General features: G+C 46.7%; 2 protein-coding genes across 2 annotated transcripts; both read left to right on the top strand.

Annotated features, from left to right (window-relative positions):
* Nucleotides 1-1,447: 1,447 nt before the first annotated feature.
* On the top strand, nucleotides 1,448-4,212 carry LOC124707240 (alpha-1,3-arabinosyltransferase XAT2-like). The gene is made up of 6 exons (XM_047238907.1): nucleotides 1,448-1,601; nucleotides 1,714-1,839; nucleotides 1,939-2,031; nucleotides 2,214-2,345; nucleotides 2,474-2,551; nucleotides 2,796-4,212. The coding sequence occupies exons 1-6, from the start codon at nucleotides 1,457-1,459 to the stop codon at nucleotides 3,956-3,958; spliced, it is 1,737 nt and encodes a 578-aa protein (XP_047094863.1). The 5' UTR covers nucleotides 1,448-1,456; the 3' UTR covers nucleotides 3,959-4,212.
* Nucleotides 4,213-7,553: 3,341 nt separating this feature from the next.
* Nucleotides 7,554-12,972, top strand: LOC124648390 (putative pentatricopeptide repeat-containing protein At3g25970). Its single transcript, XM_047188169.1, has 5 exons — nucleotides 7,554-10,522; nucleotides 10,634-10,729; nucleotides 11,415-11,539; nucleotides 11,910-12,283; nucleotides 12,376-12,972. The coding sequence occupies exon 1, from the start codon at nucleotides 7,554-7,556 to the stop codon at nucleotides 10,221-10,223; it is 2,670 nt and encodes an 889-aa protein (XP_047044125.1). The 3' UTR covers nucleotides 10,224-10,522; nucleotides 10,634-10,729; nucleotides 11,415-11,539; nucleotides 11,910-12,283; nucleotides 12,376-12,972.
* Nucleotides 12,973-14,630: the final 1,658 nt, after the last annotated feature.

Raw genomic sequence — 14,630 nt, 5'->3', positions numbered from 1 at the left:
GTAATACTAGTCAATTTAGTGTCATCTTATAGCATTAAGAGCTAAATGCCCTTACACGTTGCCGACATGGATATAAGATCCTTTCCGAGATTTAATTTTTAATATCTCTCTTTCTCCTAGAATGTATAATAATCTAGCACATACCATGGTAATATTGGGGCCTACCCGACTATTGGCTACTCTAGCCCGAGTCTTACATGAACTCTGTAACTGTCTTGCGACCACCCATTTGCTGATACGATTTTAATGGAATATATGTGTTGCATGTCATAAAAAAAAGATTATGAGAGTTATAATAATAGAGTAAAGATATGAAGTGGAGTTTAGGCTGAGTAGAGCTTTCCTAAACACACACAACAATAAGATATAGCAAAATTGAATCCTCCTAACGAAACAATCTAGACCATTCATTAGATTTCTTTTGTGATTCTAAGCCGACATCAAGTCCTCGTCTAGGAGATGGAACTGGGGACGGAGACGTGGGATCACGACCTCCAACGTCAACAACACTGCTGATTGCGACTCATACGACGTGATAGTTTCTCGAGCTGCAACTTGCTCTGGAGACAGAGGACAGTGGAGCAAATGTGTCAGTGTTTTTCACCCAACTTCCAGGGACTCTTTTGCAATTTGATTATTTGGTAGGTCGTATGCGTGAACTCCGCGGTACAGCTGTGCCGAGTGCCGACGGTGTGTAGCCGCGTGGTTGTGCTCTGTATTCCATTTCAGACCAAATGATGATGCAACACATGCACTTTCTTCCTCGAAAAAAAAGGAAAAAAAAGGAAAGAAAAGACCACCGGCACCGGGCCGAACTGAAGCAGAGGACAAGCACCGCAGGAGACGGAACAGGAAAGAAAGCTGACGAAAAGAGGCAGGCATCCGTCCACACCCCAGCCAGCCAGCCTAAGGGCATGCCCAATGCATAGCCTTAGGGGTGTTGCCTCACACCTTTAACTAGGTTCGGGTGGTCCAAAGTAGGTTCGGATGAGGAGGCAGCCTCTTCATCAGGAGACAACCTCTTCAGCCATAAAGTAGAAAATGTGAGAGAGAAAGAGAAAAACCAAATCAGCTTTTGAGAGAAAGACATATTAATGGGACCATAACATGGTATGCATATGTCAAAAGTTTTATCCAAGCCTAGTTGGACAGCTGCCTCCATTGCTCATGCCCTAACTCTCTTCGCTTCCCCACCGCCGCTTGCTTGCTCGCACACTCCCTCAAATCTCCATTCCTCCCTCTTATTCCCTTCCCGAACTGCACATGGAGCAGTAGCCAGTAGCCTGCCTCCTCCTCATCCCTGCTCGTGCCGCTGCTCCTCGGATCTGGGCTCCGATCCAGAGCTTCCCCTGCTCCGCATCGGCTCTGATCCGTAGCCAGCTAGCTAGCCGACAGTGAGCGAGCTTGCTTTCTTGCTTTCTTGCGCGGTCCAGGAGGAGGAGGCGGGCGGGGATCGATGAAGGCCGTGGAGCGCGCGAAGCTGGTGCGGAGCCTGCGGCAGGAGTCGCGCCGCCTGCGCCTGCTCGTCCTCGTCATCGGCTTCTTCCTCGTCACCCTCACCTTCGTCGTCGTCTCCAAGCCCGACGCCCTCCTCTTCAACCGTACGCCGCTCACCTCATTCCCCCCCCCTCTCTCTCTCTCTCTCTCTCTCTCTCGGGAAAGGAATAATCTTTGTCGGTAACCAAGCAAGCTCGATTCTTGCCTTGCGCGCAGTGAACGGGCGGCTGTCGGTGGACCAGGCGCCGCGCTCGCTCCTGATCCGCCAGACCGTCGACGACGACGCCCGGGGCCAGGGATCCGCGGCCCAGGACCCCAAGGTGGTGGACGACGACGACCAAGGTCAAATCCCGAGGCCTAGTAACCTCCTGATGTGTTTATCTTGGAAATTTTTCTACTTATTGAGATGTCATATCGAACTGACCCTTCTCTTGGCGACAGGGACGGGTGAAGAAGATGACGAGAAGCGGGTGCTCACCAGCGAGCCCGAACAGGCCAAAACCGAGGAAGAAACCACCGCATCTCGGCTGTTAGGTGAGCCATCGCCTCAATAATTTCTTTGTCCAGCTCCAGCACCGTCTTCCGGTGCCCACCGAGCTTTGTCCAGGACTCGGATTCTGGCCACGGTCCGAGATGGAGATCGCAACAGAATTGGCCTCTTGGAAATTGATGCGGACTTGGCTTTCTGTCTGAATCTGTACCACCACATCTTGTAGGTAGTGGAGCTAAAGGGGAGAAGAAAGGCACGGATGAGGGGCACCAGCATGGGCATCACAAGATGACCCTGCCAACCGTTTCTAACTACACCATCCGTGATACTGAGGATAGTGACAATGCCAAACAAGAAGGTAGCTGAAGCTGTTATTTCTCATGTTTCTTGCTCTAGCTACTGCTAATTTGGTATTTACCTCTTTTATTATCTATTAATTCTGGTGGTACTTACTCGCTCTTGGTGGCTCTGCTCTTGTGTCTGCAGATAGCAAATCAGATGCGGAAACTGAGCTTGGAGCGGTTGCCGACAAAAGTGATGCCAGCGGTAGATCTCGGCAACAAGGTTAGTATGGTACAGTAGAATCATATACCATGAGATCAATTCATCATCTCATCATCTGAATCTTGTGGTTATGCTCATCCCAATTCAGAGAATCATTCTAGTATAACAATTTGAGACAATGTCTATTATTTCATCCTACATTGATAGACACATTTTGCACATTAGCAATTAGATATTGACATATGTGCTATATCCAACACTTTCCATTTCTTCTGATTTAATTATGTACTCCAACATCTTGCAGCTTTGAATAATGCGGGGTGGGAGAGGAAACCACTTTGTGATTTCTCAAACTTCAGGGCTAATGTCTGCGAGATGCGGGGCAATATTAAGATCCACCCGAACGCAAGCTCGGTGATGTACATGGAACCTGCCAGCTCAAAGAGAAATGAGCAATGGAAAATTAAGCCCTACCCTCGTAAAGGTGACGAACTCTGCCTCGGCAAGCTTAGAGAGCTGACAGTGAAATCAAGCAAAGTGGCACCTGAGTGCACCAAGTACCACAATGTGCCTGCTGTGGTATTTGCTCTGACTGGATACACCGGAAATCTGTTCCACGACTTCACCGACGTGCTTGTCCCCCTCTTCACAACAGCAAGCGAGTTCAATGGTGAGGTTCAGTTCCTAATCACAGATATGGCTGTTTGGTGGACAAACAAGTACCATGTGGTGTTTGAGAAGCTATCCAAGTACCCTCTGATTGATTTCAACAAAGATGGCGATGTGCATTGCTTCAAGCATGCCATTGTTGGTCTTCATGCTTACATGGAGTTCACGATCGACCCCACAAAGGCTCCTCACAATTACTCCATGGTGGATTTTAACAGATTCATGCGCAGGACGTATTTATTGCCTAGGGATACCGTGTCTGCACTTGGTGAGATCCCCAAGTCCAAACCGAGATTGCTTATCATCTCAAGGATGAGAACAAGAATGTTCCTCAATCTCCCTGAGATCATCAAAATGGCTGAGGAATTGGGCTTTGAGGTTGTGGTTGAAGAAGCCAATGTGAGCTCTGACCTCTCCCATTTCTCCAAGGTAGTCAACTCCGTCGACGTGATGATGGGTGTCCATGGTGCTGGGCTCACAAACTGTGTGTTCTTACCAGACAAGGCCACGTTAATTCAGATTGTGCCATGGGGTGGCATAGAAGGTGTGTGCCGGATTGATTTCGGCAACCCATCGGAGCAAATGGGCCTGCGGTACAAGCAGTACAGCATCGCCGTGCACGAGAGCAGTCTCACTGATCAATACCCACTGGATCATGAGATCTTCAAGAACCCGCTTGCTTTCCACAAGGGATTCGAGTTCATCAGGCAGACCTTCATGGATAAGCAGAACGTCAGGCTCGACTGCAACCGGTTCAGGCCTGTGCTTCTGGAGACACTTGACCAACTAAACCAATAGAAACTACTGGTTCGTCGTTGGGCATTGTATTAGATGATTCTCCATACAGTTTTTTTTTCTTCAGTTTCACCATTCTTCTCTTCTCCTCTAGTATATTTGTTGATCGTCTTCTGATTACATGGACAAGAAACAGATTATCTGTCTGTCTAGATTGTATGGCGCCACATGGATGGAACTGAGATGTCCATGATCTGTCATCTATAGCATGTTCATTGTCTGGAAATAGAGAAACAATACAATTTCGTTTTTGTAAATTGCTGTACTCTTGTCGCTGTATTGGGCACTCAAATATGAGTGCATGAGTTGTAGTGATCTGGTGGTAACAACTGCGTTAGTGAGGAAGAATGTTCCAGGTCTCCTGACACGGAGCACCAATGGGGATGGAGTGAGTGGAGAGCACCATCTTTGTGCTGTGTGATTCATTCTGTTTTTTCACTTGTAGTTGGTGCACAAGAAAATAAGGTTGGTGCACATGAGGAAAGCTTAAGGTCACTGATCTATTAGGTGTAACGTGCTAGAAGGTTACTGGTCTGTTTTCTTTTTTTAACTTGGAAGGTTACTGATCTGTTGGCTGAACTCGAATTAGGTAATCAACACAAGGAAAGATTAAAGAAAAGCTTCTATCCTGCATTGGCTTGCAGATTGGCCTGTATAAAAATCCCCACCCTTGTGTTTTTTTGCTTTTTTTTTCTCTTGTTGTTTTGCCTCCCTGTAACATCTTGCATGTAAAATCGTTGAGCTGCCTTAGCTCCCTTAAATAAAGTTTTAAGGTAGGGGGAAGCCCCTTCCGAAGTTCTAAAAAAAACCACAAGGGAAGATGAGAGAAAAAGGTGGCAAGTGAACCTTTAAAACGGCTAAAAAAACCACAAGGGAAGATGAGAGAAAAAGGTGGCAAGTGAACCTTTAAAACATAAGGCTGGTGCCAATGCACCACCCCACTCTCACCCGCCACGTCAGCTTTTTCCCTCACTCTCACCCCACTCTCACCCCACGGTGCCAATGCACGGGCTATAGTCCCCACTCTCACTTCTCTCTCCTCCACATCACCATTTCTTTTCCACATTAAGTTATTTCACTCGATTTATTTTAGACATTCAAAATAATGGAAGGAAATTATTTTATTCAACTTAAAATGTTACCGATTACATAATAATTAATAAAATATTGCATAATAAAATATTGAAAATTACATAATAAATAAAAATTCTACTCGTCTTCCTCTTCTTCCTGCTCCTCCTCCTCGTCGTCATCATCGTCCAGACCAAGCTCTTTTTCCACCATCTTCATGGCCTTCGCATGTTTGTGCTTTTCACTTTCGTTCATGTCGGCGGTTGATCGGTCTTTCATTTTGTTCCATTGCTTGAATAGCTTAGCCTTCACTAAACCCTTCATCATGTTACTCATCGCGAAGGATTTACTTCCTACCTCACTGCTTGATGAGGTTTCCTTCCCCTTCCTCCTGCCCTTCCGTGCCGCGGCCTTGGCCCTATCGCGGCCCGTTGGACGCTCTTCCTCCGTGTCGCCTGTCGCGTCGCTAGAGCTGTACTCACCAGAAAGTCCTAGACGGCTTCTCTTGGAAGTGGAGTCGGTTCCACTACCAGGACCATGTTGTCCTTTCCACTTCGCTTCATTTTTTACAGCATCCCACCAGTGGTGCTTTCTGAACGGCTGAGTCACTCTGTTGTCATTCGCGTACCTCTCCATTGCCGCCTTCATGACCATAGCATCGTCTGCTCCACTCTGACGCATATTTGTTTCTTGGATGTAGTATGCATTGAACAGGGACACCTCCTTGTTGTAGGCGTTCCAATGATCCTTCAGCTGCTTCGAGGTCCGACGACGGGCAGGATCCGAGGTAGAGTTGAAGGTTTCAGCTATCTGACCCCAAAAACTAGTGCCGGTCTTGCAATTACCGGCAACAGAGTCCTTGGAGTTAAGAAGCCAAACATTAACCTACCCCGAAATAGATATTGTTAGTGAAAAATCCAAGCAAGAACCAACCCCGAAATAAATATGTGATGGGTTAGTAAAGTACCAGTTTTTCCTCTTCCTGAACAGTCCAGTCAAGCCTCTTTGCACGCGGTGGTACGATTGTTTCCGCGGCATTGGACTCGGAGCTTGGAGCGGGAGCTTCAGAAGGTGGTGGGGGGTACGGACCTTATGGCGCATATGGATACGGAGGTGGAGGGTATGAACCGTACGAAGGTGGTGGGTAAGGAGGTACAGTTCCACTACCGCTACCTGTAGGTGGAGCATTTGGAGGTGGTTGGGGGTATGGATACGGAGGCGGAGGGTATGAACCATATGGCCCCGGAGGTGGAGCGTATGGCCCATATGGCCCCGGAGGTGGAGGTGTGCCGGAGGGGTATAAAACTCGGGGAAGCGGCGAAGAACCGACATTGGTGCGACGATGTGTCGGAGAGAGACCATCTAGGTCTATTGGTGACCCGTCGTGAATCAGATCCGTGAACGTGGTGAAATCTGGTGGAGTCCAACCGGACATGGTGGAGAAGATTTGAGAGAGGGAAGGTGATGAATGGAGATGAAATGGGTGTGGAGTGAGTGAAACATATGGGGGGTATTTATAGGGTTTTTTGAACCGAGCAACGGCTAGCTGACGTGGACAAATCAGGTCGCGCCACGTCAGCTAGCCGTTACACACTACCGACCCACTCCAGCCCATCTCTCGCCCGCTAACGCCCGCCTCTCGCCCCACTCCCGCCCGCCTACCGCCCGCTCTCGCCCGCCCTCTCGCCCGCCCCTCTCTCGCCCAGCCCCGACAAAACGCGCCGCCCCGCCTCTCGCCCCGCTAACGCCTCGCTCTCGCCGCCAACGCGGGCGGTAGCCGGGCGGCAGCGGGCGGTAGTGCCCGGCGCCAGCCGCAGCGCCCAGCCCTCTCGTCTCGCCTCGCTCCAGCCCGCCTCTCGCCCGGCAGCGGGCGATAGCGCCCGCGCTCCAGCCCGCATTGGCACCAGCCTAAGAACATGCTCAATTTATCATGGATTTGCATGCCGTGAGACTTTAACTTTGAAATTTTAACTTTGAAATTGTCGTGTCAACATTGTGGATTTCACTTCGAAGAAAAATCATTCATCTCTGAAATCGTGGTGTCAGTGATGTGGATTTCACTTGTCGGCTTAGTTTTTAGAGGTGCTCATAGAGGTAGGGTGGTGTATGTGAGCGTGTGTGTTTTTATTGTGTTTCTTAAAGAATTCCAGGGAACTTTCTTTATTTTGAGGGAAAAAAATCCATATACCGTGGTTCTCAAAACTCACCTGTCATCTTTCTCTCTCAAAAAAAAAAAAAAACTCACCTATCATCTTAGCACTGCGCTGGTTTAATCAGCCGTGTGAATCCAGACCCTCCAACCCATGATCAGACGGTCGGGAGAAGCTCGAACAGTTCTTCTTACAGCTAGTGTGGGCAGAAGATACGGCCGCGGCGCCGCAACAACAAATCTGGCCATGACTCTCTGACCAAGGCGGGCCCTCACCTCCAAGCCCATTTCCGCCGCCGCCGGCGACTATGCCCGTAGAGATCCCGTCTTTCTCCGCCGCCGCCGCCCATCCACGGCGACCCACCCGCCGCCTCTCTTATGTTACGGTCTCTCCCTCTGCTACTCCTCCACTCCGCGCTCTCCTCCAAGCCGACCCCATCTAGGCTGCTCTCTTCCGCCGCCGCCGCCACCACCACCGGGCGCACCGTTGCACGAAGCGGCGGCACCTATGGGACCGTCTCAGCCGTGCTGGAGATCGTGGGACCCATCGAGCTCCTCTTCCCGTCCTCCGAGGCGCGCCTCTACGTGCGCCTGCTGCGCCGCTGCGCGCTCGACGCGCTCGCCGCCGGCGCTGCCGGCGCCGTCCACGGGCACGTCCTCAAGCGCGGCTTCGCCCCCGACACGCTCGTCGCCAACGTCCTCATCGACACCTACGCCAAGGGCGGCTCCCTGGCGGCCTGCCGCCGGCTGTTCGACGAAATGCCGCACAGGGACGTCGCGTCCTGGTGCACCGCCATCTCCGCGCACGCCAGCAGGGGCCTCTGGGTCGAGGCCATCGCGATGTTCAAGGGGCTCTTGTCCTCCGAGGTGAAGCCAAACCGGTTCGTCATATCGTCCGTGCTCAACGCATGCGCCAGGTCCGGTGTCCTGGAGCTGGGGCTCGTGGTGCATGGGCTGGTGATCAAGTCAGGTCTAGGTGTTGATAGGTTCGTGGAGGTTGGGTTCGTCGATATGTACGCCAAATGTGGCAATGTGGGCTGTTCTCTTAGGTTCTTCAGTGAAATCCCGGTGAAGAGCTCGGTTGCTTGGAATGCAATGATTTCAGGTTTTGTTCAGAATGGATGTGTTGTGGAGGCTGCGGAGCTCTACAGGGATATGCATAGAGTTGGGATTGCAATGGACGTGGTGTCGCTGAGGTTAGCTGCATCGGTCGCTGCTACTCTGGAAATGTTTGAGCTATGTAGGAGCATTCATGTTTATGCACTTAAAGTGGGGCTGGGAAGAGATTGTTTTGTTGTGTCTGAGCTGGTCAAGTCAGCCGGGAGGGTAGGTGATACTCAGTACATTGGAGGGCTTGTTGCTGCAGTTAGAAGGCGTGAGGCGTCTTTGTATGCTTTGGCTGTAGCAGGCTATCACTCAAACGGTTGTCAGGAGGAAGCAGTGAAACTTGCAGAACATCTTCTTTCTTCAGGTCTCAGTTTAAGGGAAGGAGATGTGGTCACTGTGTTAGATGTTTGTCATGTCGAGGAGGAAGTTCAACAGGTACATGCTTATGCACTGAAATCTGGAAGCTTCTCGTACATAAATGTAAGTAATGCTCTTATATCGGTGTACTCTGAACTTGGATCGCTGGTGCACGCTGAAGCAATATTCAGAACCGCACACTCGCGAGATGTTGTATCGTGGGCTGCAATCATGGCAGGCTGTGCCAAGAACCTCCAATTTGAAAAGGCATTTGGTTATTTCGGAGGGTTAAGAAACTCTGGAGCACCATTAGATCAGCACTGTATTGCTACTATCACAAATATATGCACCGGACTTCAAGACATTGATAAGGGACAGCAGATTCACACTCTAGCCCTTAAAGTTGGCATATTGGCTGTTGACTTCATTAGCGCATCCCTAGTAAACATGTATGCAAAATGCTATCACATGGACTGTGCTGCTGAGTTATTCTCCCGCACATTGTTTCCGAGAAATCTTGTTGTAACTAATGCGATGCTGACCGGGTATTGCTGGAATTTCCTGCCAGAGAAAGCTCTTCTGCTCTTTTGCAGCGAATATCATTCTGGTCTGCGTCCTGATCATTTCACTTGCTCAACTGTTCTACGTGCATGTTCCGATATTGGTGCAAAGGAGGCTGGTGAACAGATTCATGGCTATCTTATCAAGTCTGGTTCTGAATACATGGATGTGGTTGTTGGAAATGCGATCATAGACCTTTATGTGAAGTGTGGACACATTGCCAGTGCTTGCAGATTTTTCCATAGCATGCGAAGTTGGAGCATTAATTCATATGCAATGTTAATGTTGGGTTATCTTCAGAACAGATGCAGTGATGAAGCTCTTCAACTTTTCTCCAAAATGCAGCACAGTGGCTTGCGCGCAAATCGTGTTACCTTTGCAAGAATTTTACGGGGATGTGCTGACCTATGTGCCATTAATTTGGGAAGACAACTGCATGCTTCCATTATAAAAATGGGTTTGATTTCTGATGTATACGTTGCAAATGCACTTGTGGGAATGTACAAAAGATCTGACAGTTTGATGGAACCAATAAGAGACTCTCCTGAAATTTCGGCTGGAAATGGTTTGGAGCTGAATATTACAGATAACTGCTATTCCGAACAGAGGGATGGAAATCGCAATCTTGAAGAAATTGGACTGTTTACATTGGAAGAAGAGAAAGATCATGAAACTTCTGCTCATGCGCGGAAGATTTCCATTGGTGCTGCTTCTCAATTCTATGAAACCCCAGTTCCCATCCAGATGCTTGGACATGAACTTAGGATCAACACTATATCAGGGAATGGGAGGAATGATAAGTGCAGTAAAAGCAAGGTTTTCCTCGGTACAGGATATCAGGGAAACAGAGGAGGGTCCCTTAAGCTGTTTAACTTGTTACAGGCGGACAGCACTGGACCTGACCAATTCGTCCTAGTTGTCTTCATTGATAATAGCCTTCTAAAGATAAAGGATACAAGATTTGTTAATCTGGAACTTATGAGAAGATCTGGTGTGGCACCTGCACTTGGCTTTCCTCCTTGACAAATTATTGTGCACTACAAAAACTCTATACTGGGCCTGTCATTTCTCATGCAGCAAAGATGAATCATCATGTTGGCATATCAGAAAGGCTTGCAAGGAAAACAAAATCTGAATTGGGTTCGAAGTTCATGCATCATTGACTCAGATCCACATCATGCCTATTTACTTCTCATGATGCACCCTAGTACCATGGCAGTGGCAACCCCTTTGCATTTCCATGGAAGATGTGCACCAAGTTTAGGCAAACCAAATGCTGCTTTGAAGTTCTCCAACAGTTGAAGATCAAGCACGTCGAACAGGTTAGCACAAAATAAATAGATAGTATTATATATTGTACGCTGGTACTTGGTCCTACCATGCATTTATGGTGAACTCATAATTTCAGGCATTTTTGATCATGTAATTTTCAGGCATTTTTGTTCATGCAAAGCACAACACCCCTCCCTAGCACTGCTGAGAGAGTAGGCTTGGGAAAATCAGCTTGAGCTTTTTATCATTACTGTGAGGTAACAAACTTTTATTGTGCCTACCCCTTTGTTGGCTTGACCATTGATCGTTGCTATGAAGTAACCAACTTTGTGGTGCTTAGGCATACACTTTTACTAATACCTCTCCACTTGCTTAAGTTTTGTTGCTATGAGTTAGGCAAGCACTTTCACTAGTACCTCCTTGCTGCTAGTTCCTCTTGTACTGTATGATTAAAGAAAACACTTTTAGTTGATGCCAACAACAATACTAGTATGTTTGAGGAGTGCAAATTAGAAAAATGAATTGCAGTCGCCCAACCAGCTATTCTACAGTGTCTCCTAATCTCCTATGATTCATTCAACTTCATCGGTATGACTGTAATTAGAGTTGTCTGGAAGAATGTACCTTAGGTAAAAGTTTCTCGTTGAACATGAGAAATCTTTGTCCGTGGTTCATTCTTACGACCTGTCTAGGCTTGATGTGTTTTCTTTTCTATGAAATGGGAACATGCATCCTCGATTTTGCTATCTCTGGTTGACAATTGTTCAATTCCATGCACATAGTAATTATGGACTAATATAGCAAAATATGTTCTCTGTTGTGAATTCCTCTGTTCATTCCATTAAAAATGATCATCTGGCTATGCCTTGCCTTCTAAGGTTATCAAGTTACTTGCAGTCCAACCTGGCACCAGTTTAGCTCATTTTTGTTTCATTTTGACAGATAGCAGCACCAGACTTGCATGAGAAGATTGTTACAGCAGACGTAACAAAATCCTCTAATGTTTTGCCTTTTTGTTATGCTTACTCCTAGCCATCATCTGCAAACTCAGCAACATCAGTGAGATTGTAAGTTCCATATGCTATGCAGATTTTTGTTTCCGCCTTTTCCACATTCCTACAGTGCTATTTCTTTGCTGAATTCTCCATTGTTCATTTTTTTTCTTGATGTTGTACCCACATTGCTATAGCAGGTTTATCGTATTATGTTGCGTAGTGGCCTTAGGCATTTTTTTTTGAAGCCTTAGGCATTTTATGTAACTGGTACATGTATTCTGGTATGCATGCTTGATTGGGCGATCCTGGGATAAAATGACATTCATTAGGCTTATATGGCTGTGTGCAATTGAATTCCTCGTCCAACTTCAGTCTTATTTCATAGATTGATTTCTCAAACAGATGCTTGCATTTGTGCTGATACTTTTTGCTTATTCATCAGGCCTGCAAGAAGATAACCACAGGCAAGCAGTGCCGTCTGGTGTAACATCACTCTTACTTTGTTCTCTCTGTCTGAAGCAATCACTATTAAAGTTTTTGCCCCTTATATCATCTAACCGTCACACACCTCAGTTTTTGGTTGGTGCTATAATGAATATACTAGTACTGACTTGAGGCCATTAGTTTTTGGTTGGTGCTATAATGGAATATACATACTAAGGCCATTAGTAACTGCATGTGCCATTTGTGTAGAGCATGAGCTCATGAGCTGCTGATACAGTGAGACCGGTATGTTTTACCTTATCATACTGGATTCAATTTTCCTGTTCAGCAACAAGAAATGCTTCAGTAATTGATTTTGAGGAATAATGTGAGGTGAGCCTTCTGGTTCAGTGGAACTTAGTTAACATCTTGTGATTTGTTCTGCAGTGCTTGTTTTCCTGACATGTTCTACTGGAAAACTGTAGGCAGGCCCCAAAAGTAACTTTGTATTGTGAAAGAGGAAATATGTACTAGGGAAAAAAGAGAGGGAAATATACAAGCGGATGCGTGGAGGAGATAAAGCTATACAGGTCTAAGACAAGCTATAGAAGGGACTTGACCTGAACGGGAATAAGTCAGCTCTATGAGGGTTCATTGTATAAGCAAGGAGGAGGCATTCCTTCTTGAAAAGGTGAAACCAGGGCTTGTTTTCCTGACACCATTCTTATGGCGCCAATCACCTAGCTGATAGTATTCTTCATAGCAAGTTCATCAACATAGAAAGCAAGTAGCTCCTTGAGGAGGACATGCTTGCCCTGCTCCAGCCCAAAAGCTTATCGATCGGCTGCATTAAGAACAACAAAACCGAAGAATATTGGGACAACTTCTGTCATGGCATATCCACGTAAAGCTGTTGTGTGATTGTTCTGTTCCATGTTATACATGAGCAACTAGTTTTGTTCTTAAGTCAATCGATTTTGTTTTGATTTTGCATGTGACTATCGCACATGACATAGTGATGAAGCCATATGGAGAATCAGTGTTTCTTTTCTTCCAGGAAACACGCCACTTCTACCCTTGTATTTTCTTCATCGTTTTTAATGTGAGGAAACCACGAGATAATAAGAATATTTTGTCAGGATGATTCAACAGTTGGTCCAATTCATGACTTGCACCGTAAGGAAGATACCTCAAGTATGTTTCCAAAATCTTAACGTTAGCTATTGTCATTAGCTGATCATCGTCCATTGGTAAGAAGATTTTTGTTGCTCTCACGTGTCTGTCGTAGCCTACAAACAAGGTTGAGTAGCATACTATACACGAGACCATCTAGACATCTGGCAACGTTTCCTTCATTATTTTTTGCGGAATAACGTTTCCTTTATATCGACAATAATTTTTCCCTATCCAATCTTGTATGCAATCAATAAAAGGTTTTGCTTTTACCCTCAATAAAAGGTTTTGCTCCCATGTCATGTCAGTTTGATCCGATTATATTTACATTTTGGTTAACATTTCATCATGTGGTATTGTATATGACACCCAACACAACAATCAGCGTAGCATTGCTTCCACCAAACAACAGGTCTGCCCTTTGTATTTTATTTCAACTTTGTAAACCAGACCAGATAGAGCAAACTAGTAGATATTATCTGTCTCCTGAATATATTCGTCGCAACAGTTTATCATATTTGTCATATATATAAAGAAGGAAAAAAAAAAGAACAGAAAGTAAGCCGATCAAATGGATGTCAATAAAAATCATGCAAAAGGAAGCATATACTGTACTGCAAACTTGTAGTTCCTTGAGCTTCTTGTTCATAGTCAATAACTCAAAATTCCTATACCTCTTGTCTGGTTTTATCGCTTGTTATTGAGAATTACTAAGTCAGGATTGACAAGTTCAAAATAAACACCGAAGAATTCAGGAAGTCTCATGGGTTCTCTCTCACTTCCGCCCTTGGCCCCTCCAAACGAGACACAAAGAAAGCCTGCCAATCCATCTCAAAAGGCACAACTGTCTCTAAATTGAGCCTCCGAAACCGTTCCGTTACGTCGTGGACAGCTCCAGTTTCGATATCAACAAAGCCTACGCTCCGGATCAGGGTATCCATGACGAGCAACGTGCTACTCCTCTCGCCCACGCACAAGAACGCCACGTGCTTGAGCTCGGGCGGTTTTAGCTCGATTACCTTTGTGCATATCCACTCTATATAGACATCATCATCATCATCATCATCATCATCATCATCATTGCTGCCACTCTCTTCGCTGCCTTGGAGCGTCCAGATCTGTAGCCAATAGCAGCATCCGTCTATGAGAAGCATTGATAGCGTCCCATCATTGGCGACGCTAAGCAACGGTATATCATAAGAGTCATGGTGGTCTGGTGGAGCCGGAAGATCTCTTAAGAAGAATTGGCTGCTGTCGGTGCCCACTTCGAGAGTATAGACATTCTGCCCGTCGCTGACCAACCAGCGTGCCATTCCCTCGCATATGACGGCGCTACCATCCTTGACTCGGAGCTCCGGGTCGCTGAAGCAATTTCTTGGTGGCGGGCTCCAGCTCCAGTCGGCAGACGAGAAGGTGCAGAGGTTGTAATTTCTTGACCCACCGTTGTAAACGAGGACTAGCACTTGGGAGAAGCTTGGCAATGGCGATGGCGATGACGGTGACTGTCCGTTCGAGCAAGCGTCGGTCTGAGTTAGAATGGCACACTTTTGGATGCGGGATGACGCTC

The sequence above is a fragment of the Lolium rigidum genome, chromosome 4, assembly GCF_022539505.1.
Source record: "Lolium rigidum isolate FL_2022 chromosome 4, APGP_CSIRO_Lrig_0.1, whole genome shotgun sequence".
Lineage (NCBI taxonomy): Eukaryota > Viridiplantae > Streptophyta > Magnoliopsida > Poales > Poaceae > Lolium > Lolium rigidum.
Note: the sequence above shows the minus strand (reverse complement) of the source record. Positions and strands in the feature narration are given on the sequence as shown.